This window comes from Pogona vitticeps, chromosome 2, assembly GCF_051106095.1.
Source record: "Pogona vitticeps strain Pit_001003342236 chromosome 2, PviZW2.1, whole genome shotgun sequence".
Taxonomy (NCBI): Eukaryota; Metazoa; Chordata; class Lepidosauria; order Squamata; family Agamidae; genus Pogona; species Pogona vitticeps.
In genome coordinates, this window is record NC_135784.1 from 106,016,141 (window position 1) to 106,030,683 (window position 14,543).

Below are 14,543 nucleotides of genomic sequence, written 5' to 3' on the forward strand. Positions count from 1 at the left end.
GTGTAAAGAGTTGTCTGTGGATTTGAGAGAAAAAATTGTGGAAAAACATTGACAATCTCAAGGCTACAAGTCCACCTCCAGCGATCTTAATGTTCCTGTGTCCACTATACACTACCTGTATATCATTAAGAGGTTTAAAGCCCATGGCATTGTAGCTAACCTCCCTGGATGTGGACGGAAGAGCAAAATTACCGAAAAATTACAATGAAGGGTTGTTTGAATGGTGTTTGAAGATTACTAACTTCCCAACAAATTCAAGCTGATCTGCAGATGCAGGGTACAACAGTGTCAGCTCGCACTATCCATTGCCATTTGAATGAAAAGACCAAGGAAGCCATCACTGCTGACACAGAGGCATAAAAAAAAAAGCAAAACTGGAGTATGCCAAAACTTATGTGACAAAGCCACAATCCTTCTGGGAGAACATACTGTGGACAGATGAGACAAAAGCAGAGCTTTTTGGTCAAGGACATCATGGCACTGTTTACAGAAAAAGAAATGAGGCATTCAAAGAAAAGATAACAGTCGCTACAATCAAACATGGTGGAGGTTCAAAGATATTTTGGAGTTGCTTTGCTGCTTCTGGCACTGAATGCCTTGACTGTGTGAACAGTATCATGAAATCTGATAATTACCAAAGAATTTGGGGGTGCAGTGTTGTGGCCGGTGTCACAAAGCTGCATCTCCATCAGAGGTCATGGGTCTTCCAACAGGACAATGACCCGAAACACACTTCAAAAAGCACTCAGAAATGGTTACAAACGAAGTGCTGGAGAGTTCTGAAATGGCCATCAATGAGTCCAGGTCAGAATCCCATAAGCATAGAACACCTCTGGAGAGATCTCCAAACAGCAGATGGGAGAAGGCATCTTTCAAATCTGAAGGCCCTGGAACAGTTTGCAAAAGAAGAGTGGTCCAAAATTCCAGTAGAGAGGTGTAAGAAACTCATTCATGGTTACAGGAAGCTATTGATTTCAGTTATTTTTTTCCAAAGGGGGTGCTACCAAATATTAAGTTAAGGTTGCCAATAGTTTTGGCCAGAGCATTTTTGGGTTTCTCTGTGGGATTGTATCAGATTTGACTTTTCTTCTCTGTTTTTTTTTGTGTTGTTCCAACACAAATCAAAGAAATGAACATGTGAGTATCAAAATGTTTGCAACTGCAACAATTTTCTGAGAGAAGGGTTGCAAGGGTGCCAGTATTTTTGGCCATGACTATACGTCTCTCACTCAAAAGAACCAAAACTAAAAACAAGAATGTAACCTTAGCTGTGCTTTTTTGCACATCCCTTAGCTGTGGCAGTGGTTAAGCTGCAATGGAAATGGAACTCGAGCTGTTTGGTTGCTTTGATAAAAGGGAAGTACCAAGGGGAGGAGACCCTATTATGAATTAAGCAGCAACACCAAAGGTAGTGAAAGGGATTGGTGGTGGACACAGAATGTAGATGATGGTAAAAGGAGTACCGCTCGCTTTACAAAATTTACGTGTCCAAGGCCAGCAGTATATCATCCTGACAACTCTTATGGCTCTTTCCATCAGCTTATGTATTGACAACTGATTTAAATGTTTAAGAACATTGTTTCAGCTGTACAATGTCATCAGGGGGTGTGGGGCTTTGTGCCATCAGTATGCTGATGACACCCAGCTCTACCTCCTTTTCTCCAACCACTGTGGATGCCGTTCCGTCCCTTCTGCACTGCCTGGAGGCTGTGCTGCAATGGATGCAGCTGAATGGACTGAGGCTAAACCTGGACACGACGGAGGTCCTGAGGGTGGGTGGCCCTTCCGTTGGTGGCTTGAGAAACTCCCTCTCTTTTGGGGGAGTGACTCTCACCACAAAGAGTGAGGTTTGCCACTTGGGGGTCCATCTGGAATTGGCGTTTACCATGGAAACCCAGGTGGCGTCAGTGGTCAGCTCTGCCTTTTTCCATCTGTGGCAGATTGCCCTATCTTGATGTTGGGGCACTCAGCACTCTGGTCCATGCACTTGTAATCTCAAGATTAGACTACTGTAATGAGATTGATGCGGAAGCTTCAAATGGTGCAGAATGCGGCGGCCAGATTTTTCAGTAGGACAAGAAAATATCAGCATATCTCCCGCACTCTGGCTGCCTTACATTGGCTGCCCATTCATTTCCACATTGATTTCAAACTGTTAATGATGACATATAAAGCCCTAAACTGTTTAGGACCTCGATATCTAGCAGCAGAACACCTCCTCCCACCTAGCTCTACCCAAACCACTTATTCTAGCCAGGAAGGGCGGCTGAGGGGCCTAACGCTGAGGGAGGCCTGGAGAGAAAGAACAGAAACCGGGCCTTCTCGGCAGTAGCCCCTCGCCTTTGGAACAGCTTCCCTTCAGAGATCTGTCTGGCTCCCTTGCTGGGTGTTTTAAAGAGCCAACTTAAGACCTGGCTCTTTAGGCAGGCTTTCCCTCCTGTCATCACTTGAATATTTTTTTTCTTTTCCCCATCTTTTGCCACATTACAATTGTTGTTTTTACTTTATTATATTGTTGTTATTCCATTTTTTATTGTTAGCCGCCCAGAGTAGACTTCGATCTAGATGTGTGTGGTATAAATCTAAGAAATAAATAAGTAGATTAGTTAGCCAGGAAGGTCAAATGATCTCCTGTTGATAGGAAAGGTGTAGACTGTTTTGCCCTCTGAACCACTGACTGTATTAGAACTGCAGCTTCTTTATTCAAGCCTTTATCATCAATTTACTTGCTTACTCACATTCTCTTCCCACATAGTCATTCTTCCCATCATCCTTATTAAGTTCCGGATTTCTGTACTGTATTTTTTTATTTCTACACTAATATTCCTTGGCAATACTACTAACAGTGAATCATTTATATCATTTGTAAGATAATAATAAATTAAGACTATTTTATCTTTTCATTAGAGCTGGACCATTGAACAAACCTTTTTTATTTGTTTCTGTTTGAAGTTTCCTTCCAGTTAGTTTTGGCTGAATTACTTTCTTTTTTCTCAGTGATTTTTACTTTTTAAGAAATCTGCTGAATGACGTTGATGAATTGAGGTGGACTTTTTAGCATGTTTCCTTCATCCAGGCATATCTACAAAGTTATCCATGCTTCACTTTCAATGAAAGAAGAAATTCTGCCATGGAGTAAATATCTTCCATTAATGTGGATTGGGTGTGGGCAGGCTTTTGGAGATAGGAAAATTCATTTGCAACAGTGGAGGATGAAAATAATCTATTTGTACCCCAATACATGTCCTTTTCTTTAGGTTAAGGTTAACTCAAGCCTTAATGAAGAAAATGTCTTCAGTTAATTGACTGAGTGAATACTTGTCTTCATTTTTGAAGGACACTATTCTCAGTGTGTTACAACCTGACTTTTTCTTATGGCAGAAGCGCTCAAACAAAATCCCGCTCTGATCACTTCTGTTGGTGGAAAGCAGGGTGAATTTTTTGCCAGATCCTTTTTCCTTTCGCATCCCAAGCCAGCACTATTTCTCAATTGCTCCGGCATCCCTTCCCAGCCCCTGAACCAGACCTTTATAGGGGACCTCTGGGGGAAATGGAATCACCAGATACCATCTCTTCCCTTCTTTAGTAAGAAGAAAATACCTACTGGATCAAAAGTTTTCTGTTGGTATTATTTAAAGCCATCTGTGGGAAGTGTGTGCTGGATCTAATATGTTATCTTTGTAAAAATATATGTAATTCCTTGTATCCAAATGCTTGATTTGATTTTATTTCAAAATTCTCCTGCCCTTTTATCTTTTTTTTTCCTTTTATTTCAGCTGCCCAGTTGGATAATGTAGGCTTCAGCATTGTCAAGAAATGCATCCATGCTGTTGAAACAAGAGGTAAGATGGCATGACACATGTTTCTTCATCGTGGTCTTCTGTGAATGCACACAAAAGGGTTAACCCAGCACCAGTGTTGGTCCTCTCGGAACATTCTCGAGCTTTAAGAGAAAAGTAACAAGTTTAAGGCTGCCTGTACTGCGCATGCTCCGCCCGCCCCAGCCTCAGTTCCATTTATCCGCCTAGCGATTTGGAACCTCTCGCTTCGAGCTCTTCTGTTTTTTCCTATTCTGACTGGAATTTATCGGCTTTTACCTTGGATTTATCCCGCTTTGGATTTCCCCTCGAATTTGGCTGCATCAGACTTTCCCGCCTTTTTTCCCGCCTTATTAACGGCTACTAGTAAGACTTTTCAGCTTTTATGTATCCCTCAGGATCCTTTAGCCATTGTGTTGTGTGCTCCAGGAAGATTCCCCACCAAGACGGGCATGATCGTTGCCTTTTCTGTTTAGGCGAATCGCACATCACTAAGTCTTGCAAGCATTGTAAAGCCTTTACTAAAGCTGCCTTGAAAGCCAGGCAACAACGTCTAAAATACCACCTTTGAGAATCTACTTTGGCTTCTACAAAACCATCTGACTTAGAAATGGTCTCGCCTTCGGCCACTCCTCGATCTGAATCGGGAGCTTCTGTGCAATCCGTGGTCTCCAACGTTTCAAAACCACCTAAGAAGACGACCTCTTAAAAAAAATCCGCTTCGACGTCAAAGCCTGTTGCTGCTGCTGCAGCGAAACCTGGGGAAAAAAGCAAAGGGCAAGGCTCCTGTTAAATCCAAGGAACCTCCCGCTCAGCTCCCGCCTATTTCTGAGTCTTTACAATCGCCTATTTTGGAGGACTCATCGAGTGACCATGAATCCTTGTCGGAGGCGGCCCCATTGCTTCCTCCTCGACAAGCTGAGCCTTTTCTACCGGAGGGCGTCTCTTCTCCGATGCCGAGTCAGACTTCTGCCCCGCACAGCCCAATGCGTCTTGGGCAGGGGTCTTCGGCTCATTCGGTCTCATCAGCCGAGGTCAAAATCCCCTCGAAAGAAGCACTCTTCGAAGAGGAAGCATCGCTCTTCGGCTTGGTGTCACTCTAAGCACCGATGCCGACATAGGTCCTCGGATTCGGAGGATTCTGATAGACCAAAGGCTCGTCGTCGCCACCGGCGTCGAAGGGATTACAGCTCCTCTGACTCTTCCTCTTCCACGTCAACTGATTGACATCGAAAACATAAGAAGGCAAAATATGTTTACATCTGTTCTTCGTCCTCTTCTGAGTCACCACGTCCCCATCGCCGCCATCAACGTCGACGGGTCGACATCGAACAACCGAAGGCTCCAATACCAGTTCCTACTCAGCCTGTTCCTTCGACATTGACGGCTCCTATCTCCTCACAGCAGACCCAGACTTCAAATCTCGACGTCGAAAGACAACCTCGTAAAGGGAAGAGGGATGTCTTCTCATCAGATCTGGATGAGGTCTCTTCTGCACGATCATCGGATTCTGACCATGAGTTACCTTCCCAGCCTTGCCAGGGGGACCTTCCTGAAGGGGAAGTTGTGGGGTCTGACACGGGTGACCCACATGCTTCTTCTCCATCAGAGGATTTTTCCTCTTACTCACAGATGCTTTTGAGGTTAGCGAGGGCTTTGAAATTAGAAGTGGACCAATGTGCTCAACCTGGGGAGGACCTTATTTTTGGAGACATCAACCAGGAAAGGTCTCCTCCTGCAAGTCTCACCTTTGTCCCAGTGATAATGGAAATTATCAAGTAATTTTGGGATCAGCCTTCTACTTCTCCCTCTGTCTCTCGTCGAACTGAGAATCTTTATCGTGTTCATGGCAGTGACACGAAATTTTTGCTTAAGCATCCAATACCAAATTCACTCATTGTGGAAACAAGTTGCTCTAGGCCCTCTGGGAAATCACATGTTACCCCTACAAATAAGGAGGGTAAGAAGTTGGAGATTATTGGGAGAAAGATTTACTCCCTAATCTCACTGCTCCTGCGTATCATCAACTATCAAACTGCCTTAGGAGCATACCAAAAGCAACTTTGGCTCAAGATTTTACCTGGTCTGAAGATGACCTCTGAGGATGTTCGTCAGGGCTTCCTGAATTTTTATGAGGAAGCACAGACTGTGTCAAAACACCAAAGGTTATCCACTAGGCATGCAACTGAAACTGCTGCCAGAGTACTTATGTCGGCTGTCACCATTCTTAGGCATGCTTGGCTGAGATCTGCTGACATCTTAGAAGACGTCAAAGCCAAAATAGAAAACCTTGCTTTTGACGCAACCGGATTGTTCAACGACAAAACCGACAATAATTTGGAGGACCTTCATAAAGCAAAAAAGACGGCCAAATCCTACTCTGTCCAGACACAACCTAGGTATAAGAAATTTCAATGGAGAAGGTCCTGTGCTCAATACCAGCAATCTTCACAACAGTACAGACCTTACAAGAACTTACCTCAGCAGAGACCCTCACAGTCTTCCTCCTCTGCCCCCAGTTATCGTCCTCCGCAATCCCAGCGTAGACAATCCTATAAGCCGCCTGCCAAAAAATCAAAACAATATCTACGTATGACTCTGTCACAAATGTCGCCAGAAACCCCACCACCACAAAGCTTCAACCATTTCTGTAAAACTGGTCCGCCATCACAAACGACACATGGGCACTAAAAATCATCCAATTCGGTTACTGGCTGGAATTTATAGAATTTCCTCCCTTAGGGTTCGTAAGTCACACTACCCTTGACCCTATTCTAGAAGAGGAAGTTCTGTCTCTTCTAAGAAAGGACGCCATTCAAACCGTCCCAATCACAGATCTAAAAAATGGTTTCTACTCCCGGTACTTCGCCGTGTCAAAGAAAGGTGGAGGCATAAGACCCATCCTTGACCTAAGAATTCTAAACACTTACCTGCATCCGAGACGTTTCCGGATGGTGACTCTGGAGTCCATCTTGCCCCTGCTAAGAAAAAACAACTGGTTTGTGGTGGTGGATCTGAAGGACGCATACTTCCATGTGACCATCCATCCAGATCATAGCAAGTACCTTCGATTCATCTTCCAGGGAACCATTTATCAATTCCTGGCTCTACCTTTCGAACTTTCAACAGCTCCCAGAACATTCACAAAAGTCATGGCACTGGTGGCAGCTTACCTACGACTCAAGGGCATCCACATCTACGCTTACATAGACGATTAGTTGGTGGTCTCTCCATCCAGGGCTCAGGCCCTGAAAGACACAAAATTCATTCTATGATTATTGCCAAAGTTAGGACTCACCATCAACAGAGAGAATTCACATCTCGAACCATTCAAGATAGTGCATTACATCAGAGCACGTCTTGATGCCGTCAGAGGTAGAATTTTTCTGCCCAAAGACCGGATTCGAAAGATATGCAAGGCTCTCATGAATTTTCGCTCAAGAGCCCGGGTGAGGGCGAAACATGTTCAACACCTGTTGGGCCTTATGGCCTCCGCCACTCCGGCTCTGGCACACGCACGTCTCAAACTGCGGTCCCTGCAGTCTTGGTTCCTGGCACTCTTCAATCCCATGACAAACAGCCAGAAGAAGCGCCTTCGCGTAACCCAAGAGCTGGCACAACAACTGCAATGGTGGAACTAACCTCCACATCTAAGGGTAGGCAGACCTTTTCGACCATTTCGGCTCAATGTCCAGGTGACAACAGATGCCAGTCCAACAGGATGGGGAGCACACTGCGGACGGCACAAGGTTCATGCTCTCTGGTCTCTTCAGGAAAGAAACCTCCATATAAATCATCTGGAGATCCTAGCGGTCATCAAGGCCTTCAGAGCCTTCCTTCCCATGGTGCAGGGTTGTGGTGTTCAGTTAGTGACAGACAACACCACAACCATGTACTATATCAACAAACAAGGAGGGACACGCTCACAATCGCTTCTCTACCTTGCCATTCACCTGTGGGAGTGGTGCTAGCTGCACCAGGTCTATCCTGTGGCGATTCATGTGGCCACGACACAATGTATTAGCAGACCAACTGAGTCACCTTACACGTCAGACACACAAATGGGAGCTAAACAACCAGGTGTTCCAGGACCTTTGCCACCTATGGGGGACTCCGATCACAGACCTTTTTGCCTCTCATCGCAAATGCGAAGTGCACCATATATGCATCCAGAGCCGGTCTCGGTCAGGACTCATTAGGGGATGCATTCATGATCCCATGGAATCAGGGACTACTCTACATATTTCCTCTTCTTCCTTTGATACAGAGGTCTCTGGTGAAGCTTCGTCACTCGCCCGTGGGGGCGATCTTTATAGCACCACACTGGCCTCGACAAGTGTGGTTTCCAACATTGGTGAAGATGTCCTCAGAGTTCAGGAGACTACCAGCATTACCCGATCTCTTGACACAGGATGCAGGCAGAGTATTCCACCCAGACGTGGAGACACTGCATCTAATAGCGTGGAGGATCTCCCCGAGATCAAGGAGGTGCTAGATCGAGCCATAAAACCATCCACCTCTCTATTGTACAGTTACAAGTGGAACAGTTTCCTGAAGTTTCCTGAAGCCAGGGGCCTTGTCCCATCCCCTGCATCTCTTTCTACCGTGTTACAATATTTGCGTTATCTGTTTGACTTCAAATTGTCTCTTTCCACTATTACAGTTTACCTTGCTGCGATTATCTCCTTTCAGCCCAAGGACTCAACCTCCTCACACTTTTTCTCCCATCCTACAATTAAAGCCTTTCTGAAAGAACTTACTAATTTGAGACCTCCAGTTCGACCACCTGTTCCACAGTGGTCCCTTCAGTTGGTGTTGTATGCCCTTACTCGTCCTCCTTTTGAGCCAATGGCTACCTGCAATCTCAAACTGTTATCTTTGAAGGCGTTATTTCTGGTTGCAATTACTTCTGCCAGGCGGACGAGTGAACTCGCTGCCCTTCGTTCTGATCAGCCTTTTCTACAGTTTTTCAAGGACAAGGTTCTCTTACACCCTGATGTATCTTTTCTCCCAAAGGTGGTTTCGGATTTTCACCTCAACCAGCCTTGTTCCTTCCCACTCTGTTCTCTACACCTACAAATGACACTGAGCGCATGCTCCACACCTTGGACGTTAGGAGGGCTCTCGCCTTCTATGTTTCTGGAACCAAGGAATTCAGGTCATCCAATAGACTTTTCCTCTGCTATTTTGGGAAAAAGAAGGGTCTCCCAGCATCATCCTCCACGCTCTCTAGATGGCTTGTCTCCACAATCTCTACTGCTTATGAACTCCAGCATAAGACTCCACCTGAAGGACTCCGGGCTCATTCCACCAGAGCCATGGCCTCTTCTACTGTCTGACATCTGCAGGACTGCCACTTGGTCTAATGTTTCCACCTTCATCACCCACTACAGGTTAGACCTGAGGGCCAAGGAGATAAGCTTCGGGAGAGCAGTGTTGACGTCTGTCCTCCAGTGACAGCCCACCATCCGGTGAGTAAGCGTGCTAATCACTCTTTTGTGTGCATTCACAGAAGACCACGATGAAGAAAGAGAGGTTACTTACCTGTAACCATGGTTCTTCAAGTGGTCATCTGTGAATTCACACAATCCCGCCCTGCCTCCCCTCTGTCTGTCACTGGTTGTATCTAGCTCATGCCTGTGGCGGATAAATGGAACTGAGGCTGGGGCGGGCGGAGCATGCGCAGTATAGGCAGCCTTAAACTTGTTACTTTTCTCTTAAAGCTTGAGAATGTTCCGAGAGGACCAACGCTGGCGCTGGGTTAACCCTTTTGTGTGAATTCACAGATGACCACTTGAAGAACCATGGTTACAGGTAAGTAACCTCTCTTTTTGCTTCTAAGATGTTACTTGTTTATTCCCAGATGTAGCACTCTGTTATACTTATGTAGCAGATGTGGCCTTCCTAAGAATTTTTTTTATCAGCTTTTTTAGAATGAATTAGAAAAAGGGTGTGTGATCCTCAAAACAATATAAATGTAAGATCAGGTAATATCTTTATTAGACCACTAAAGAATCAAGCAAACAGCTAGCTTTCAGTGATAATTCATCTTCCTCAGGCTGTGCTGAGAAAGATAATATCATTAAAAGCTAGCTGTTTGCTTGATTAAAAAGGAAAAGATTGTATCCGATTCTAGGAGCCTGATGCTCGTCCCCATTTGTAGGTCGAAGAACTTGCATTTGTCTGTAGACACTTTCTGCAGCGACATGGCTGGCATGACTAGAATGGAACGTCTTTCCCTTTCCCACTGAGGTGGTACCTATTCATCTACTTGAATCTGCATGCTTTCAAACTGCTAGGTTGGCAGGAGCTGGGACAAGCTTATTAGTGGACTAATAAAGATATCACTTGCTCTTGTATTTGCATTTTTTTAGAATAATTATCTTGGCTGCCAGTGCCTGGTTTGAAATCAAGGATCCAGAGCCCAATTAGATAAAGCACCATTAGTATATATTCTCCTCATCTGGTCCTGAATTTATATATACAGTTGCTTGATTTGTGGCTTTTTAAAGGAGCTGTAGTTGAGGTAACATTATAATATGGCATTCTGTCTAATACTAACCCAAACTGTGCTTTGAACATTATGTTGCACAACTACTGTGTCGTCATCATCCCATGATTGTAATATTTAATTTAATTTAATATTTCCTGTCTGCCCCCTGTTCCAGTTCCAACCTGGGAAAGCCTTTGGGAACCACAGAAGGAGAGGAAACCTTTCGTAACCAAAAATCACTGCGGTTGGCAAAAAGACTGCTGCCACCAATCCAGCAGGAATTTTTGGCTATAAAGTCGGGATGTGCATTCATGTTTGGAAATATTTGGAATTCACTAAATAATGCCATTATTGGATTGTTCTGAATGCATCTGAATCTGAATTTGATAGTTCCAAATACAGTGGTGCCTCGCATAACGGGCATAAGAGTTATACACAGATTTATATGTGGATTAGAGATCCCTAACCTCAGTGTTGTTGAAGGCAGAAGTGTATTTGGAGTCTCATTTACTCTTATAGATTAGAAAGCAAAAGGCTAGGTTTCTGCTTGCTAAAGAAATGAAAGTGAAACCTGTTTCTCAGGACTCCTGGAGTGACTTCTTGAGAAATGATACTTAAAGACACTGTGGCGCTAAGGGTAGTTGGGGCACAGAACCCATTGTCTGCTGATTGGGTTGCCGTGAGTTTCCCAAGGGAGGAGAGCTGGGCTGAGAGTAAAACCTATCAGTTATGTCTGTCTGCACCAATGGAATCTAGAAGCAAGCACAGATACCAAAAGGTATTTTTTCCCACATAGGTTCTTCCCAACTGAAAGGTGGAAATACCTGCTTATAAGTCCTCTGAGCATTTCCTGTTAGGATATACTCTGGTGCAAGCCTGCACTGCAGCATTTTTCTCTGTGTCCTTTCCTGAACCCTCAACTTATATTTACATTCTCTACATCTCACTGTATATGATTTACTTAATATAGTTAGGAATATGATTTAGGATTAGTAGTTTCATAGATTAATACATGATAAATAAAAAGAGAAATGTTATATTTTCACTGGAAGGGTTTGTGTTCTGCTTGCAGCAGAATCTGATCCTGCTCTTGTTTTGGTAGAGTCTGCAGATAGTATGAAATGTGGGTGTGGGAAAAGAAGTAGGCTTTGGGCATGTTGCAGGACTAACTGGCTAGAAACTGTACTAGTTTCTACTGAGAAGAGGGGAGGAGGCTACAACTGCTATTATCAGCCCCCTGTGTAATGTCTGTCACCTAGCTGTCTTGTTCAGCACTGACTCTATGAAAGAGCAAGCAGCAGGACAAGGTGTGTGCGTGTCTCTCTGTTAAGGAGGTGGTAGAGAAGCCTCTGTCTGGTTCAGAATCGGACAGATATGTGTGAACCTCAGACCTGTTTTCTGTGTGACCAAGCCAGGGCAAGGGGCTAAAAAAGATGCTGATGAAGGCACTATTCTCCCACAGAGCTGAAATGACTGAAAAAGACAAGGACAGCATCAACACTCAGACTGACACTGTCAGCTTGGAGTAGTGTTGCTGTCTTGTTTGGGAAAGAGGCTGACAAAGAGCACCAGCCATTGCTTTCCATATCCATAACCTGCAGCTTCATCATATTCAAGGAATGGTTAACCCCCAGTCCTCAAATAAAAATACCGTATTTGCCGGCGTACAAGGTGACCGGCCGTATAAGACGACCCCCCAACAGGAGGAGGAGGAAGAGGGGAAACGGGCGGGTGGTGGGCAAGTGCGCGCGCAGGTGGCTCGGTGGCGGACTCTGGCCACGCAGGCATGGCAGCGAGAGGGCGAGGAAGAGGGGAAGAGGCTGAGGAGGAGGCAGGAAAGAAAGAGGCTGAGGAGGAGGCAGAGCAAAGCGGCGGCAGGAGGAGGAGGAGGAAAAGGGAAACGGGCAGGTGGCGGGCGAGCAAGCGCATGGCAGCGAGAGGGCGAGGAAGAGGGGAAGAGGCTGAGGTGGAGGCAGGAAAGAAAGAGGCTGAGGAGGAGGCAAAGTGGCGGCAGGAGGAGGAGGAGGAGGAGGAAAAGGGAAACAGGCGGGTGGCAGGCGAGCGAGCGAGCGCGCCTCTGGCACAGCGGCGCAGGGTGGCGGGCAGCCCTGCGGCGGGCTCTGGCTGCTCAGGCATGGCAGGCTGTGCTTCCCTTCCTCCATCCAGACCAACTGCTTGCCTGCCTGTCCACCTGCCTTCCTCCCCGGCCAGCGCGGCCCCGCGTCATTCACTCAATGGCGGCGGCTCCTTCCTGGCTCAAATGAAGTGCACCCGGCATACAAGACGACCCCTCCACTTGGAGGCATTATTTTGGGCCCAAAAAATCGTCTTGTACGCCAGCAAATACGGTATTTTGCATGTTTGTGTTTTTTAAGGGGAAATAATGACTATATAGTCTTAATATTTACTATAAAAGGAAACAATCTGGAAATTCCAGATTGTTAGAATTCTGAATGCAAAGGGCTGTAATTCTAAATTCTGAATCCAAATTGCACATCCAAATTTTGTTGGTAGTGCACATCCCTACTATTAAAGACCCCCTGTTCTGTTTCAAGGTTCTCAAACACTATCCCAAGTTAGAAGGGAGCCCAAAGTAGCCTCATAATGTGAAAGGGATTGGTGGTAATAAGAAGCTTTCAATTCAGCACAATTAAATATTACTGTTGCAGGATGATGACATCACCCTACTTGCATGCTGTAAATACACTAACAGGATTTCCACCAGTTTTTAAAAATATAAATATGTTTTAATGTGGGCTTGTATTACAATTACAGTGGTACCTCACTAAACGACTAATCCGCACAACAATGACTTTTTGTGATCGCTAAACAGTGATTCCAATGGGGGATTTTAGCTGGACGTCGATTAGGTCCGTGCTTCGCGAACCGTTTGTTCTCAAGACGATTTTTTCGGCTTCACAAAATGGCTGCCCTGTGTTTTCCGGACCCATGTTTCTCAGGGCAGCCATTTTTACAGCTGATCAGCGCTCGCAAAATGGCTTCCCTATGGGCAATATTTGCTGGACAACGAGGTATTTTCCCCATTGGAACAAATTAAACCAGGTTTCAATGCATTCCAATGGGGAAAGGGTTTTCGCATGACGACAATTTCGCTAAACAGCGATTTCACACAGGACAGATTATTGTTGTCATATGGGGCACGACTGTATACATTTAATAGCAGAAATAACATCTGTAGATTATTATTATTATTATTATTATTATTATTATTATTATTATTATTATTATTATTATTATTATTATTATTATTATTATTATTATTATTATTATTATTATGCTAGGAAATATGAGCTCATCTAAAAGTGTGATTATCTTCATATTTAGAAGATATTTACACTTTTAGACCGCATACCTCTAAATATCTTTACATATTTAGAGGTATGGGATCACTAAAAAGTTTAGATACCTTCATTATCTTTTCCTGCACAGGTCTTAACCGTATAAGGAAATATTAGTTTCTCCTTTATTTCCATACTGGTCCATAACCTGCAGCTCCAACATCCAAACAGGAAAAAAGGCCATTCAATATTTCTCTTCATAAGCAACTTTTGATGGCGTGTTCACACTTATTTGGGCAGCCCTGCATATCTCTGACATAAATAGAAATGGGGAAGGGGAGAAACAAGATTCCTTTTCAGTAAAGATAAAGGTTCCCCTTGACAGTCCAGTTGTGTCCAACTCTAGAGGCCTGTGCTCATCCCTGTTTGTAAGCTGAAGAGCTGCCGTTTGTCCATAAACACTTTCCATGGTCAAGTGGCTGGCATGACTAGACATGCAATGCTGTTACCTTCTGAATTGGTGGTACCTATTCAACTCGCATTTGCATGCTTTCGAATTGCTATGTTGGTGGGTGCTGGGACAAGCAACGGTAGCTCACCTTGTTGTGCTGATTTGAACTGCCAACCTTTTGATCGACAGCCCAGTGGCTTAGCGGTTTAACCCACAGCATCACCCACATCCCTTTTCAGGAATCTCCCTAAATGAAGTAAAATTTCTTTTCCTACTAGGGATCAACGAGCAAGGACTCTACCGGATAGTTGGTGTCAACTCCAGAGTTCAAAGGCTATTGAGTATCTTAATGGGTAAGTTAATTTCGAAGGAAACAGCACACTATTTTTCTTCTATGGTTCCCACTGTGGTAGTAGATACACTCGAAAAAGGATAGAGACCTGCTGATCTGGATTCCAGATGGTTGTGGTAGATCCCTTTGT

The 14,543-nt window shown here is 44.7% G+C and overlaps 1 protein-coding gene and 1 long non-coding RNA gene across 4 annotated transcripts in view; one reads left to right on the top strand and one right to left on the bottom strand.

Moving 5' to 3' along the window:
* ARHGAP26 (Rho GTPase activating protein 26) overlaps nt 1-14,543 on the top strand; it is a 400,569-nt gene that overhangs the window by 187,700 nt on the left and 198,326 nt on the right. For all 3 annotated transcript variants that reach the window (XM_020806318.3, XM_020806326.3, XM_020806342.3), the window contains exons 13-14: nt 3,777-3,842; nt 14,340-14,414. In XM_020806318.3, coding sequence (XP_020661977.2) covers nt 3,777-3,842; nt 14,340-14,414 — 141 coding nt within the window. The remainder of the gene's footprint in view (nt 1-3,776; nt 3,843-14,339; nt 14,415-14,543) is intronic.
* On the bottom strand, nt 3,817-7,047 carry LOC140704501 (uncharacterized). The gene is made up of 4 exons (XR_012083723.2): nt 6,992-7,047; nt 6,749-6,799; nt 6,298-6,381; nt 3,817-3,943 (listed from the first exon to the last, which is right to left on the bottom strand). It is a non-coding gene; the product is annotated as an uncharacterized LOC140704501 (long non-coding RNA).